Genomic DNA, 14,232 nt, shown 5'->3' with positions numbered 1-14,232 from the left:
TTTACAGATCTTCTTTATGCACCAAGAGCTTGTAACACTCCAAAGAGAAAGGAAAAATTGAAATCGCATCATATGCGATTTCATAAATTTCATCATAAATCTCTGACCCAAATACAGAGTACGTCTATAGGTGCGTCCCAGTTCATGTACTTATGCACTATTCTAAACCATTTTTTTTAGTATAAATAGTGTGAATAGTGTTCACACTGAAAATTCCAAAAAGAAAAAGTAGACTTCAAATTCCCGGATGATGCACTTCATTAACTGAAAAAATGAAGTGTGGAATGTTGGACACTTCATGCACTCAACTGTCGCAGCTTTAATTACATAGCGGAGAGGGAGTGGCTATCAGACTCCGATGTTGAATGACAAAATAAGCTTATAAACTTCATACACTACATAATTTAGTAAATAATGCATAAGTACATAGTGTACAAGTGCAGAGTGTATAGTGCGTCATTTGGGACGCAACTTGTGTTACAGTACTTGTATATTGTTTTATTACTGTTTTACCTCTCAAAGACAATATCAATAAGTGTAATTGCTTTTTTAGGAGTAGCCAGGTAGTCCTTTAAACTGTTTGATCTGAGATTCCAACAGATCATAGTAGATCCTAGTTTTGCTGAAGTTTTGCCTGTAGAGCAACAGATCCTCCACTTTAAGAACATCATGTTTGCCTGTCCAAACAGTCAGGCTGTACCTGAGAGAGAAGGTGAGATGTTAAACAGAATCTTTTTTATCTTTTTTATTCACTTCACCAGTGAATAAAAACGTATGAATAGTGCTTTAAATTTGGCATCTTAAAATTAAAGTGTCAATCCAAAGCACAAATAACATTGTCATTAAGGAATTCTTTTTATCTAAGCTTTTTTATGGTACAAGTAAAGACCATACTTTTCCTTCATTTGTCTGAGTGACTGAAAAAATTTACTTGGACAATCGCCGTCAAAAAAAAAAACATCTTAAGAGAGGGAGAAGACTGGTGAAGAGCACCATCTTTGTAGAAGAGGCTTAAACCTTCCCTTCACATCCTCTAATACCACAACACTGTCCTCCAGTAAAGCAATGAGTTGCTATTCCAGTCACAAACAAGTGTTATAGACGAGCCAGAACCAAATTATCCAGCAAGAAATTACTAAGCATTAGAATGAACTTGATTGTGTCCTTGCTTATATAACATAAATCAATCACTGAGGTAATACAAAGACTCCTTCACACAGATGCATGGCTTAATAGCTTCTATAATAGTGAATATGGACATACATTTAATAGACTGATTAATAGCGAATTTCTCAATCTCACCTGTCTGACTGCTTCAAAAGCCACTGGAACTGTGGGAAGGACACAGGAAGGAGAGCTGCTCGGACTGGAAATGTGACTGGTTGCTTTAGGGGTCTGCATAATTCTTCCATCTGATGAACCATCTCCCAGCTATAACATATTTCCCAAAACAACACAAACACAACAAATACTAATCAAGGTCTGAATAATAATAATAATAATAATAATTAATTAATTATTAAGAATGGAATGCACCAAGGGAAGCCAACGCAAAATGCTAGGGGCAAAAAGTAAAAGTACTTTTCTTTTCCTACAAGGACAGACCAAATAGATGCTAATTAACAAATTTGCCAGTGAAGGTAGCCATAACAACAATATGTAGCTGATCTGCTTTCCATTGTGATATTGACTGAAATGCTAAATAATCTGTGTGTGTGTGTGTGTGTATATATATATAATGTATATTGCCATTCAACAGTTAAGAGATTTTTTAATGTTTTTAAAAGAAGTCTCTTTTCCTCACAAAGACTGCATTTATTTGATCAAAAATATAAAAAAAATGTAATATGAAATATTATTACAACTTTTACGTTTTCTAAAATTTTTTCTGTTTTAATATATTTTAAAATGTATTTTATTCCTGCAATGACAAAGCTGAATTTTCAGCAGCCGTTACTCCAGTCTTCAGTGTCACATGATCCTTCAGAAATCATTCATATATGCTGATTTGATGCTCAATAAACATTTCATACTATTAATGTTGAAAACAGCTGTGATGCTTGATATTTTTGTGGAAAATGTGATACTTTTTCAGGATTCTTTGATGAATAGAAAGTTTAAAACGACAGCATTTATTTCATATAGAAATTATTTGTAACATTATAAATGCTTTTACTGTCACTTTTGATCAACTTAACACATCCTTTCTGAATAAAAGTATTACTTTCTTTAAACAAAATAAAATAAAATAAAAATCTTACGGAACCCAGACTTTTAAAAGGTAGTGTATATACACAGTATATACAGCACACTTCTGATTGTAACTAAAAATTAAACTTTAGTCATCTTAGTGTAGTAACAGTCTTTTTACCAGGATTGTCTGCATCTACATCCCATCCAGTGGTCCAACCCAAAGAGAGAACATCATTTTCTGATCTTTGAGCCACTTCCTGTAGAACCACATGAGGGTCCAGAGGGGTGGCTTTGCCACCAGGGCCAGGGAGAATATCAGCATTGATCCACACGGGTCCCTGCAGCTGATCTCGGACCTCTTCGAGGAGAATCATGGATGGGGATACAGCTGTAAGACTGTGAATCAAAATGACAAGTTGATCTGCCACTCATTAATTAGCAGCAAGGACAGTTTGGGAGAAATCAGACTAAACAAGCAATATGACTAGTGTCAATTTTTTACAATTTCAAAATAAATAAAAAATCACCTTTTGAAATCCAATTTTATTCCTTTGTCTGATTTCACAACTTCTTTAAGCCAGTCCTGCAGAGCTATATCATTGTCATTGTCAGGTGGGTGAGCCATAATGGGCTCTTTTGAATTTTGACCCCTGAGAAGTACATCTGCTTCAATCATCTGTGCAGAACCTCAATGAAGAACAAAAGGTAGGAAGAGAAAAAATCATCATAACACACATTATCTTAAACTCGATCCTGATATGGTCATAAGAACAATGAAAGAGTAGTGTAGGAGCAAAGCAAACGCTTCTTCATACTTGTACTCACCTCGTAGAGCCTCTGTGAGTTTGCTTTTACTGTTTGCTGCATGATACCACTCAATATCAGCAGCATCTGTTCTTTGTATCGTCCCCTTGTTGAGGAAATATTCCAGGGTATGTTCACTCATTGGTCCTACGACTATGCAACATACTATGTTTAGTTTAGCCCTAGTGACTTTACACTGAATCTTTTTCATCTGGACCAATGCAATGACAGTATCTGATTGGACAGCTAGCAAGTTAGCTTTCTTACCTTTGGAGTTTGACAGTGATTGTAGTTTGAGGTAGCAAACGACCAAAGAGGCGATAACTGTTGTACATAAGATAAAACGATACCATTTATGTTTAACTAAACCCATGTATTGTTATAAGTAATATACTTTTTCGAAAATAACATTTACATTACGACAGCTAATACTTTTAAACATTACGGAAACCGGCAGCATGAAGCATTATGGGATATGGTTATTCAGTCTATGTCCTCTGCATCTCGCTTTCACGTTACGAAATGTACAGTACCAGTCAAAGGTTTGGTTATTAGGAATATTAATTAATTACTATCTTTATTAATAATAATAAAATGTTTTATTAAAACACAATATGTCAAATGTTGCAAAAATATTTTAGAAGTAAAAAAGTATTTATTATATTATGGAGAAAAATATACATTATTTTTTTATATTTATTTTTTAACAAAAACACACGTATGTATGTATATAAAGAAACAGTATAACCTTATAACTTACAGAGCATTCCCAGAATTCCTTCTGTGAACGATGACATTTGTTGGCTGGTCCAAATTTTAGAATTACATTTTTCATTTTGTAGAAATGTATTCATTTCATAGGCACTTTTAATTTATAAAAAAAACAAATTTGCAAGCATAAGCTGTTGGATCAAATGGTATATAATGTTTGTCCAAACATTTGACTACAAAATTTTCAGTATCTATGTATTTAGCAATATATAACTCTTCTGAAGTTGCAGAGATAAAAATGAAATGGAGACTGATGACGCATAGTTTTCATTAGCAATGTCATTCAGCTTAGATTTTTTTATTTGTTGGCTTTTGATGCATAGACGGGGGAGGATTTAATTTTATAATCCATTTAGCTGTGCATTATGCATATTAGATTCTATCAACTCTCTTCATTGAGCGTTTGTGGTTAGAATTGTGGGTATTTTCAGTTCAGTTATTCTGGGTTACCCTATGTTCTGGTTTCCTAGGTAATGGCACATAATATGAAAATATTGCAGGTATTTGTCTTTTGAAATAATACAATCAATGTGAAACTTCATTCTTGTCGCGTTCTTTTAAACATCTTTATTGTCAGGTTTAGTTTCTCTAATTTCGGTGGAGGGTTGATTTGGTTTGGAGGTCTGCTCATCATCAGCTGCAGGGCTGTCAGGTACAGTGAGATGCTGTGATCCACAGCTGTCTGCAGAGCATCTACAGTCTCTTCCTCTGCTCCATTCACTCTCCTCAGAAGCCTCTGGTTTTGTTTTACTGTCTATGTGTGAGAGGCCCAGCTCCTCTAGCTGCATATGGAGACGTTTTTCCAAATCCTCAGTGTTTCGCGCCAACATGTAGCTCACCTTCCTCTGATGTGCCAAGGCCTCCTCTTTGTCATTTAACTGAAGAGGGAAGACAATCAAAACATCAAGCCAAATGTAATGTTAAAGTATATAGAAAAGTATATTAAAAAAAATCAACATATAATTCAAAGTATACTGACCCGGTCAAGCAGCATATGCAGTGTTTCATTTGAATTGGCTGATATCTTTGCTTCACTTGTTGTGGGCAGAATTTTTTTCAGCCTTTCACCTACACTGAGAGACCCCTGCTTCCCTTTAAAATAAAATAAATTAAATAATAAGTAATTAATAAAATGAATTACTTGAAACAAAGAGAGTAGCACTGTAAAATTACAGCATTGTGCCACATGAAACTAAAGTAATAATGTCTAGTAGAGAGAGTACAAGGAAAAGACGGACCAGTCTTATTGGTTAGTGCACTGCTTTTTTTTTTGGTCCAGAATGTGCATGCATATTTGTTGGACCATGTGAATGAATGAATGAATAAATGATTTATTTATTTATTTATTATTACTATTATTATTATTATTTTAATTTTATTATTATTATTTTTTGCATGAGTCAGGTATCATTAACTTAAACTAAAACTATTCAAACATTTTTATTAAATGTAAATAAAGCTTATGATAATACATAAATATATCAGTAGATGAAAAACTAAAATAGTTTGAAGCAGTAAAATATTGAACTATAACTAAAACTGAAATAAAAATAAATTAAACCTAAAGAAATTAAAAAATAATTAAAAAATAACATAAGCACAATTACTAAATGTTAAACTAAAATTAAAATGAAAACTGATAATGCATATATAAGTAATATAAAAAAAATAAAACAATTAATAAAAACTATAATTATAATGGTATATAAAGAATACTAAAATAACACAAGACCCTAACTTGAGCCAAAAAAAAATGCACAATTTACGATACCATTGTTGTCCGATTTTATTGCTGATTTTACATTCTTTTTAAACTAATTTTTACACTAGTTTTGGAGATTTCTGTGGACATTTTTAATGAAAGTGACATATATTACACTGCATGATTTTTTTCTCTGTTTTAGCTATACAGCTTAGCAGCACTTTACCTCTCTCATGCCTTTGGTAGTGTGCCTGGTGTCTGTCGGTCTCAGCCTGCCGGAGCACGTTCTCACCGACTCTCCTTAACTGCTGCTCAAAGGCGATGCGGAAAGCATCCATCATGACGTAAGCCTCCTCCTTCCTCTTCTGCTGTTCCTCCAGCTAATGCAGACAAATGCATTGTGTTACAAGACCCTCAAGGACAAATGAGCAAATCCAGCACTGTAATGGATTTAATACATGTATTGGCTAAATAGGAGGGTTAATTTTCAAGGTAATGGAACAGAAGTATTGATAAATTAAGACAAGCACCTCTTGCTTCAGCTGGAGAACCTGTTTGCGACTTGCAGCAGCACTTCTAGCACAAGAGCACGGCTCGCCCCCATTAGAGTTACACTGACATGCCCCATACACCGCTAACTGAGAGATAAGAGGACAGAGAGCTGTTTACTACAGAACAAAGCTATTTAAAACAGACTGCAATTCACCAACATTACCTCTAGTGCTGAACCGTCTGTTCTCAGGCTGCAGGGAGGCTGGGTCCTCTGGTAGTCCCTTCTTTCCTTAGCACTGAGCATGGACAAAAGCTCCAGACATTTTTGGCTCAGAGCTAAGACACAAAATGCATAAATACACACTGGAAACAAACCAGCAATTGGGTCCTGAGATAAAAGTAAGAAATATGATGTGACTTACAGGCATTCTCTGTCCTTTGCTCCTGATGTTCTCTCATTTTCTCCTCTAGTGCTCTCATTAGGCCTTCATTTTCTGCCAACACCCTGAAGTGGTATTGACAGGAATCAGTGAGATGTGGGCATTTTTAAAGTGACATGAATTTAAAACGGACTCTTATTTACTTCCTCAATAGATAGCTTGAGTCTTACTGGGTTTGTTATTTAAAGGGGTCATATGATGCGATTTCAATTTTTCCTTAAACCGCATAAACACATTGCATTACACCAAATACACAAAATAATGTTCTTTTTAGCAACGTCATATGACCCTTTAAAAAATACTAATTTTTGATCAAAAAGCTCTGCAAATGTGCAAAGCAAAATGGTTGCGGATAGCATTTCACATTGAAGTCGCAATGAAACTGAAGTAGTGGCAAATCTTTTCTTCCGTATCAAGAGAAGTCTTCTCTCTGTCACCAGTTCTCACTTCATGCCAACTTTAAAAGTGTCTTTTTGCATGGGTATACCTCTCATACTTTAAACTCCATGAGTTTTCCACATTCTTGAACTGCACCTGGTTAAAGGTGATCTCCCATTGCAATGCATTAACCTCCTGTGTGGAAAAGAATTCACAGGAATGAGATCATATTTTCAGGAATAGGCTTGAATTAAAAAAAAAAGATGAACAGTTGTTTAGTTGTTGTTTGAGTAGGACACCTTTTCTATGGCTTTGTTCCTCTCTTCACTCTTCTGAAGCAATATTTTAGTATGACAAGTTGCTTTGTCCAAGATTGCCTTCAGGGACAAATGTAACACAGGGCTTTAAACCACTTCATAAATGACCTAATTAGACCTAATACTGATATTAATTATCATAATATTTTGAAATACTTGTCCTTGCAAGATCCTAAGAGCCTCATGTTTTCCCTCCAGGTGGCGATGAGTGACCTCCAGTTCTGTGCGTAACAGCTCCACTTCCTGATATAGAGCGAAGATTTACATACACCTGAGACATGTTCATACGTGAAGATGTATATCTTTTCTTTACTCCATTCAAAAACTCACAGGGGTGCTACTTTTCTAGAGCTCTATTGTGTGAGATATATTTTGTTTGATCTTTTATCACATTTGATCATTAGTAAGTTTACCTCTGTGACCTCCTGTAGTCTTCTCTGCAGCTCTTCACTTGTGTCCTCAGAAGAGCTTTCTACAAAAGAATGCAGTTACATTTAAAAAGCAGTGTTAGCACATGGTTTTCTAGGATTGCCAACACGTCATATCCTGGTAGTAGTGTGGTTCTCAAATGACTATTGTTGAATATTTGTTTAAGTACAGAATTGCTCAAGGGAGTACACAAAGTTCCCTCCCTGATAAGAAATAGCAGGTGTTGACTTCACCAAACACTGCAAATCAACAGAGCATAAAGTGTTTGGAGTAGGACGTATACCAGGAAGTTATCCTCTTTGTGATAGCTTTAAAACTTAACTCACTTTTTTCATAAGCTAGATACAGTAGCTTAGTCTGCTCTGTGTCCGTGAAAGAATCAAAGAGGTTTGAATGTTTTAAATGACTTTAGATGCCAGTCCAGAAGACTAACCCGACTGTCTTTTCTCCCACAGTGCAACTCGTTCAGCTTCCAGTTCTTCCCTAAAAACAGCATACATGGCTCTGCATGATGTCCAAGAGAAGGGTTCATTGCTTCTCTCGCTGCCACCTTTCACTGGTAGTGACTGAGACAGGGAGCCCAGAAACTTCCCCCTGCTCTTCATTTGTGGGAGATGGTCATGATGTCCTCTGGATCTGGCCCCCATGCCATCACCTAGATCCCCCTCTCTCATGTCATCTTCTGTGGGGCACTGAGGGCATGAACCCTCACCTTGCATCACAATAAACTAAAAAAAGTACAGTCTGAGTGCATTTAGACAAAAAAAGTACATCATTCATATTAAGTACTAAACATATGTAAAGACATTAAAACTGAAATCTATGTAAATCTCATGTTTGACAGTCAAAACAGAAGACATGGAAATGTTAAATCGAGCGCGATACTTTAGCCTACTGGTCAACGCAAAACGAAACTTTGATCTTTCCTTGAGAGTAGAGGTTAGAATAATAAGGTTAGTCACTACAAAATATAACCATTACATACCTTTACGAAAACCTGTCCGTGAGGGGTGCATTTGTATTTCGCTAACAAGAACCAGGGCGAAATTCCACTTCAAGACTTTCCGCTCACTTTGACGAATTGAAACTTCTCAAAGGGGCGTGTCTGACCCAACAGGTGCTTTATTACAGAAGAACATACTATATAGATCATGAAATATCGCTATATAGCGGAGGTTTTCGAGCGTTACAGTCCCAGGGATCCCCAGTGAGGTACTAGCAATAATAACTATTCATTCAAATCAATCATAAAAGCTACTAGTATTTTCCTTTGCCATTTTGAGTTTCCACCTGGACGATTGTCTAGTCTAACCCAAGAAATAAAATAGAAATAGGACAGATGAACAATATATGAAATGTAAAAAAAAAATAGCTATACATTGTGTACAACTGTAACCACATTTATACATCTAAAATATATACTATTTTAAAACATACAATAACAAATATATGATATATACCTTTCCACAGACTCCCTGTTGTATCTTCAGTCCCCCAGCGACAGTAACAAATATGGATTCAGAGATTTTTCCTCGATAAATAAATAACAAAACAGCCATCAAAGTTGCAAACATTGATTTATTGCAATCACGACCTTGACTGAAGTGTAGGTTGTCTACTTCTCAGTCCCAGAGCATTATGTTTCACCGTGACAACATACAACTTTAATCGTGGTTGTAAATTGTCATACTTTGTTCGGTTTTTTAGAAATACTTTCATTAATATCCTCACTGAAACTGTGTACAGAACACGTACATTTCAACACAAGTAAGAACATATGAACAATTCTCTACAGCAGCATACTGTGTCGAAGCACATAAATATCTACTAATAATTACCATCTTTAAAAAAACTATGACCTAAAGGTACAACAATTGCATCAGGGCAAGTGATATTAAATATGTCCATGGCATGTGATCAGTCAATCACTGTCATATTCCTCAATTAACAGGTCTTCATTATAAAGGGCTTCAGTGCTTGTGGGCTGAGGCTGGCTGGCAGAAAGTTCCCCAGAAGGATCCTGGCTGTTTGGCAAGTTGGGCTCAGTTGTGGCATTTCCTGGTGCGGATTCTGGGTCAAGGGACTGAGCAGCAGAAGAATCTTCATTTTCACTGTCAGTATCCAGAATGCCAGGGTCTTTGTCATTAAGTGCTTCAAGTCTCAGCCTGAAAATAAAGACATTTATTAAACCATTTCAGAAATCTTTCAAATGCAATAACACTTCAAAGTTTTGTATATCTCACCTTCCAGGAACCCTCTTTTGAGAAAGCTGGCCAACATTCTGGATGAAGGCTATTTGAGCTGATATGAGAAAGATGAAAAATATATTAAATAGAACAAAAAAAGCTGAATTATGTATTAGAAGAAATGCACCATTCATTTTTGACCATATTTTGAGTCTTGCATACTTGTGTGGGAGGCAGGAAAATAATTTCACTTGAAAGATAATAGTATGCAGTTTGGTTAAATGATGTTTGTGTATGTTTTGCGGATACTAAGGTCACATGTTCACCTTTATTTCTCATTGGGTTGGTGAGCTTTGCAAGATAAGGCACCAGTTCTGTCAGGAGGCTCACAGGAGTAAGGCAGAAATTTAAGAAGAGTGACTGTGCAGTCAGGTAATTCTCTCGATACTATCACAAAAACAGAGTTAAAATACATTCATATAATACATTTACAAGTACAACACAAAGATGTAGATAAAGTAAAAACTAAATATACCATCTTGTTTATGTGTAGCCAATGTGGTTTATGAAGAGGCCTGAATCCGGCAGTGGACTGGCTGCTGGCTTGTGCTCGAGAGGAGTTTGAGTGCAGGAGGCCTCTAGTGGCCACTGATGAGCCATATTCCAACATGGTCGACCTTGACTGTGAAAAGATGAACGCCATGACAACAAAACAAAGTTGTTGCTAAGATACTACATGATGATAGTCCTCAGGAATCAAATGTTATGTCTGCAGTACAATCAGAGTAACCCTGCATATCTCCATGTATGTTATTATGGAAGTCCACCAGCATTTGCACTCACGCTCCACTCTGCTGTCAGAAAGTCTGCATCAGAGAGGTACTCGCTGGCTTGTGCTATATCCTCTACATCCGAAAAGAAGTCAGGGTAGTTCTGGTGCAAGTAGAGGTTGAAGAATTCACCAGACATATGGGAACGTTCAATGACAAGCTGAGGAAAATATTATAATCAAAAGATTGTTAGAACATTAAAGCAGCTTAAACTTTTTATAGTGTAATTTACAACATAAATTAATATTTACTTCTGGATCAACAAGTAGTTTGTCCCTTTGATGATCTGTTAAATGTGGAGGCAGCTTGGGTGCTTGAGTGCTTTCATAGCTTTCACCTAAAAATCACGTCATCCATTGGTATAAAATAAATATGAATGAATTTACACACAGTTCATGATGTACAATACATCATAGTAATCAGAGAAAAACATTTTGGCAAGAAAGATAAAAAAAAAAAGAAAAAGGGAGTTGAAAACGACTAACGTTTGCAGTAGAGGATTTTCCCTAAAGCTCTGAACAGGAAAAGTGAAGCATCTTTCCCTCCAATAGCTGGGCTTTCATCCAGCATGTCTGTTGATTTTGAAGACTTGCTCCTCCCCTTTGCTCTTATGGTGGGTTTTGCTGCAGATTTGCCCTTCTTGGAAGCCCAGAGTCTTCTCTCTAGACAATTGTCTGAGAATTGAAGAGAATGATTGCATAATTACAGTTGACATACTTTACAGAAAAACAGAAGAAAATAATTCTATATTTTCTAGTTCTATTACCAGAAAAAAAACATACTATATAAACGTGTTCAGTAACTATTTTCTCACCAGTAAATGAAGAAAACTGCAAGTTGTTGATGGCACAGCGAATATCTCCTGAACTTCCTGAGCAAAGAAGATCTAAAGAACCTTTATCAGGAACAGAGATCCTGCCAGAACTCTGCAAAGACCATTTAAAGATATAGATGTGCTGAGTGAAGTATTATGGATCTCAGAGTCAAAACTATCTGCTCAGAAGACGCAGGAAAAACAAACAACACAACCTACCTTTCCTGCCTCAATAGTTACAATGCGGCTTAGGACCTTCATCATACTGGTGGGGGCCACAGGGTTAAAACTGAAACAGAGATGTTTTACCTGTGATGACCTTGGGCTCGGATATTTTTAACTAAAGATTTCGGAAAAATAAATTTTTTTGTACCTAATGTTGTGAATTTCAAGTTCATGCAGAACATCTTTAAAGAGAAGTCTGGAGTTCTTGTCCCCGCTGAGACTATCAGACACAATCAGGACCAGTGGGCACCGGCCCGTCTTAATAAATTGCCTAAATGGAAAAAGCAAAAATAAGGACATTGGTATACAAGATACAAGTGACAACTAATTATCAACAATACTTCAAAATATAGTGCTAATGCTCACCTGAGTATATCATGCAAGCACCCTGGTTGCCTATAGAACTGGTTTGGAAATTCCTTAGATAAGACAAAAAATAATGGGAAAGTGTCACTCAGCATCTCAATTTTAATTTAACATTATTTATGTTCAGTTTCTCTTCTCGTTGCCTTTTTCGTCAATTGCTTTTTTTCTTGCCCAACACTTTCTCTTTTGCACAATTTATTTCAGATTTATATAAAGTTTGTGTATTTTTCAACATCAGTAATATGTTTGAAGAGTAGTTCTGTGCAGCACCTCTATAAGAATTATTTTCCTGTCTTCAGTCACTTTCTCTCCGCTCATTTGTAGACGGTTGTATTTGTTGGCTCGTAGCAGGTACTCTTGGAATAACCCTGTTTGTGAGCTGCCATGGAAACGGTTAAACCTTGAATCTGTTTGAATAAAAAGGGCAGATAAACAAGCTAACAAAAACATTTCATAATATACACAGACACCGAGATATAATTTCATCCATGAATCATTCTGATATGTGGTAAAAATATGGGTGCTGAATAATTATCATTCACTAGATATTATGCATTGCACTGTGTCGCTGGTAAGAAGAAGAAGTGTCGCTGGTGACTGGTAAGAAGAAGACTCCTGACCTGGATCAAAGCTTTGTGTGAACAAATCCTCCGTTTTGTACTGAGAGGTGGTGGAGGGATTTGACCACTCTTGGATCTGAAAACCCAAATCCTTGGCAAGGACTTGAACAGTTGCTGTCTTCCCACATCCTGAGGGGCCAGTGAGCAACAGAATGGTGCCACCCTGTGGAGAGATGACCACAAATAAAACCAAGAGTGTAAAACTATTCCCAAATGATTAAATAAACATACATCACCCAACATACATGTCATACTTGTCAGACCTTTTTTGATTTGTCCAAATGAACTGTCAACCAGCTTTCAACTTCTTCAACTTTCTTTTTGTGGACTGCCAATTCAGCCTGTCAGAGAGAAAAAAAGCATTTAAGCAACAATGCTTGTAGATTGAAATAACAAAAGCAATATGAAAATGTTAAGTAACAGACAAATGTGTTTTTAGGGGCACAATCTATCTCAGAGTGAAATAGTTTGTATGACCAAGACTGGAGTACTCAGCCCTACTTTATGAAATCTAATTTACTGTAGTTTTTAAATCAAATTAATCAAAACACTCTTGAAATAGTCATAAGTTAGCTTTGCTTCAACCACCCACCTAAAACTGTTAGAGAGACGGTGGAACTAAACTGCAGGAAGGTCGATTTTCCAAGAACTATACGAAGAACCCGAGCAATACAATTTCTGTACCTGTGATTGGGGAGCATACATATCCACCCAGGGCTCATCCTGGTCTGGTTTATATGCTTCACTTGACACACTGATCTGGTTGCTGGACACATGAGGATCTACTTTCCTCTTCCTGGATTTTTTCTCTGCTTGGTCCCCAGTAGATGGCCACCGGGTAGTTTTGCTTTCCCCTGAGAGTGGCCCCTTTTTCAGGGACCTGTTCGCTCCTCCCAAAAGTTCACCAAATGATGGTTCCACCCAGCTGTTTATCTTAACAGGAAATACAAGCAGAACACATATGATACACATCAGCATCAGTAAATTCAGAGCATCCACATCCATTCTCAGTGTGTAAAGGACAAAAAAAAAACTGATGAAAAAAATATACGATATGAAAAAAGAAAGAATAATCAAAAGTACTTTCAAAGATGTTACATACTTTTCCAGAGGACTGCTTTCTTCCCAAAGACAGCTTTGACATCATCGATTCTGACATCCCATTCAGTTACTCCATGCAAAACTGTGCTGGGATGAAAACAAAATCATTTATAAAACGGCAAAGTTGGGATTCACCACTGCAAGCTTACAAGAGGTGGACAGTAGTAAAGGTTAGTATAATTAGACACAAGTGAACAAACAGAAAGTAATATCCGCTGCATGCTACCAGAGCTAACTTTACTATAAAACAAGTTTTAGGAGAACTCTCATACCAGTAATCCCTTAATTTAATAAAAGCATTATCCGGCATTTTGGCCAAATATATAAGTCAGAGTTCTACAAGTTCGCTACTGAACGTTAATTTGGCTCGACATAACGAAAGCTAGCAGTCACAATTTATCAGGCCGCATAAATAAAAACATGGCTACCACACCGTTAAGGCAGTACAATATAAACTTACCCTAGTCATTTCTACAGATGACGTTTGTAGAACAACAATGCCGACTATTTGTGATTGCAAGTAACATTCTTCTTCTTCTTCTTCTTTTGGTTTTATGGCGGGTT

At 36.4% G+C, this 14,232-nt stretch overlaps 3 protein-coding genes across 4 annotated transcripts; all 3 read right to left on the bottom strand.

The window, feature by feature from the left end:
- Positions 1-549: 549 nt before the first annotated feature.
- LOC107672699 (protein FAM151B-like) lies at positions 550-3,464 on the bottom strand. The gene is made up of 7 exons (XM_016466006.1): positions 3,443-3,464; positions 3,265-3,321; positions 3,019-3,150; positions 2,721-2,880; positions 2,372-2,589; positions 1,303-1,438; positions 550-700 (listed from the first exon to the last, which is right to left on the bottom strand). The coding sequence occupies exons 1-7, from the start codon at positions 3,462-3,464 to the stop codon at positions 550-552; spliced, it is 876 nt and encodes a 291-aa protein (XP_016321492.1).
- An 845-nt stretch (positions 3,465-4,309) lies between these two features.
- On the bottom strand, positions 4,310-8,612 carry LOC107672719 (coiled-coil domain-containing protein 125-like). The gene is made up of 12 exons (XM_016466018.1): positions 8,512-8,612; positions 7,960-8,254; positions 7,511-7,569; positions 7,254-7,340; positions 7,080-7,157; positions 6,890-6,975; positions 6,385-6,467; positions 6,186-6,298; positions 6,001-6,108; positions 5,697-5,850; positions 4,748-4,860; positions 4,310-4,646 (listed from the first exon to the last, which is right to left on the bottom strand). The coding sequence occupies exons 2-12, from the start codon at positions 8,243-8,245 to the stop codon at positions 4,326-4,328; spliced, it is 1,488 nt and encodes a 495-aa protein (XP_016321504.1). The 5' UTR covers positions 8,246-8,254; positions 8,512-8,612; the 3' UTR covers positions 4,310-4,325.
- A 357-nt stretch (positions 8,613-8,969) lies between these two features.
- Positions 8,970-14,209, bottom strand: rad17 (RAD17 checkpoint clamp loader component). 2 transcript variants are annotated; one of them, XM_016466158.1, is made up of 17 exons: positions 14,129-14,209; positions 13,670-13,755; positions 13,252-13,500; positions 12,831-12,908; positions 12,568-12,730; positions 12,218-12,354; positions 11,948-12,000; positions 11,730-11,852; positions 11,576-11,645; positions 11,357-11,468; positions 11,028-11,216; positions 10,794-10,879; positions 10,556-10,702; positions 10,248-10,394; positions 10,039-10,159; positions 9,770-9,827; positions 8,970-9,691 (listed from the first exon to the last, which is right to left on the bottom strand). In XM_016466158.1, exons 2-17 carry the CDS (start codon positions 13,724-13,726, stop codon positions 9,448-9,450), a joined length of 2,034 nt encoding a protein of 677 aa, XP_016321644.1. In that variant the 5' UTR covers positions 13,727-13,755; positions 14,129-14,209; the 3' UTR covers positions 8,970-9,447. The 2 variants fall into 2 exon arrangements, with proteins under 2 accessions (XP_016321644.1, XP_016321645.1); XM_016466159.1 differs by having other exon boundaries at positions 13,670-13,750; positions 14,129-14,207.
- Between the last annotated feature and the right edge of the window lie 23 nt (positions 14,210-14,232).

This window comes from Sinocyclocheilus anshuiensis, unplaced genomic scaffold, assembly GCF_001515605.1.
Source record: "Sinocyclocheilus anshuiensis isolate Anshui unplaced genomic scaffold, SAMN03320099.WGS_v1.1 scaffold88, whole genome shotgun sequence".
Lineage (NCBI taxonomy): Eukaryota > Metazoa > Chordata > Actinopteri > Cypriniformes > Cyprinidae > Sinocyclocheilus > Sinocyclocheilus anshuiensis.
This window is presented reverse-complemented; position numbering and strand designations above follow the sequence as displayed.

Bases quoted from the DNA above. Each gene is read 5' to 3' on its own strand.
- LOC107672719 (XM_016466018.1), bottom strand. From the start codon at position 8,245: ATGCAAGGTGAGGGTTCATGCCCTCAGTGCCCCACAGAAGATGACATG. The intron at 7,341-7,510 runs GTAAACTTACTA...GCTCTATATCAG, and splicing joins GACTACAGGAGGTCACAGAG to GAAGTGGAGCTGTTACGCAC. The intron at 5,851-6,000 runs GTGCTTGTCTTA...TGTCTGCATTAG, and splicing joins TTCTCCAGCTGAAGCAAGAG to CTGGAGGAACAGCAGAAGAG.
- LOC107672699 (XM_016466006.1), bottom strand. From the start codon at position 3,464: ATGCTTCATGCTGCCGGTTTCC. The intron at 3,322-3,442 runs GTAATGTTTAAA...TATGTACAACAG, and splicing joins GCTTCATGCTGCCGGTTTCC to TTATCGCCTCTTTGGTCGTT. The intron at 3,151-3,264 runs GTAAGAAAGCTA...TATGTTGCATAG, and splicing joins ATCACTGTCAAACTCCAAAG to TCGTAGGACCAATGAGTGAA.
- rad17 (XM_016466158.1), bottom strand. From the start codon at position 13,726: ATGTCAGAATCGATGATGTCAAAGCTGTCTTTGGGAAGAAAGCAGTCC. The intron at 12,355-12,567 runs GTCAGGAGTCTT...TTATTCAAACAG, and splicing joins CACACAAAGCTTTGATCCAG to ATTCAAGGTTTAACCGTTTC. The intron at 10,160-10,247 runs GTATATTTAGTT...TTTTTGTGATAG, and splicing joins GGCTACACATAAACAAGATG to TATCGAGAGAATTACCTGAC.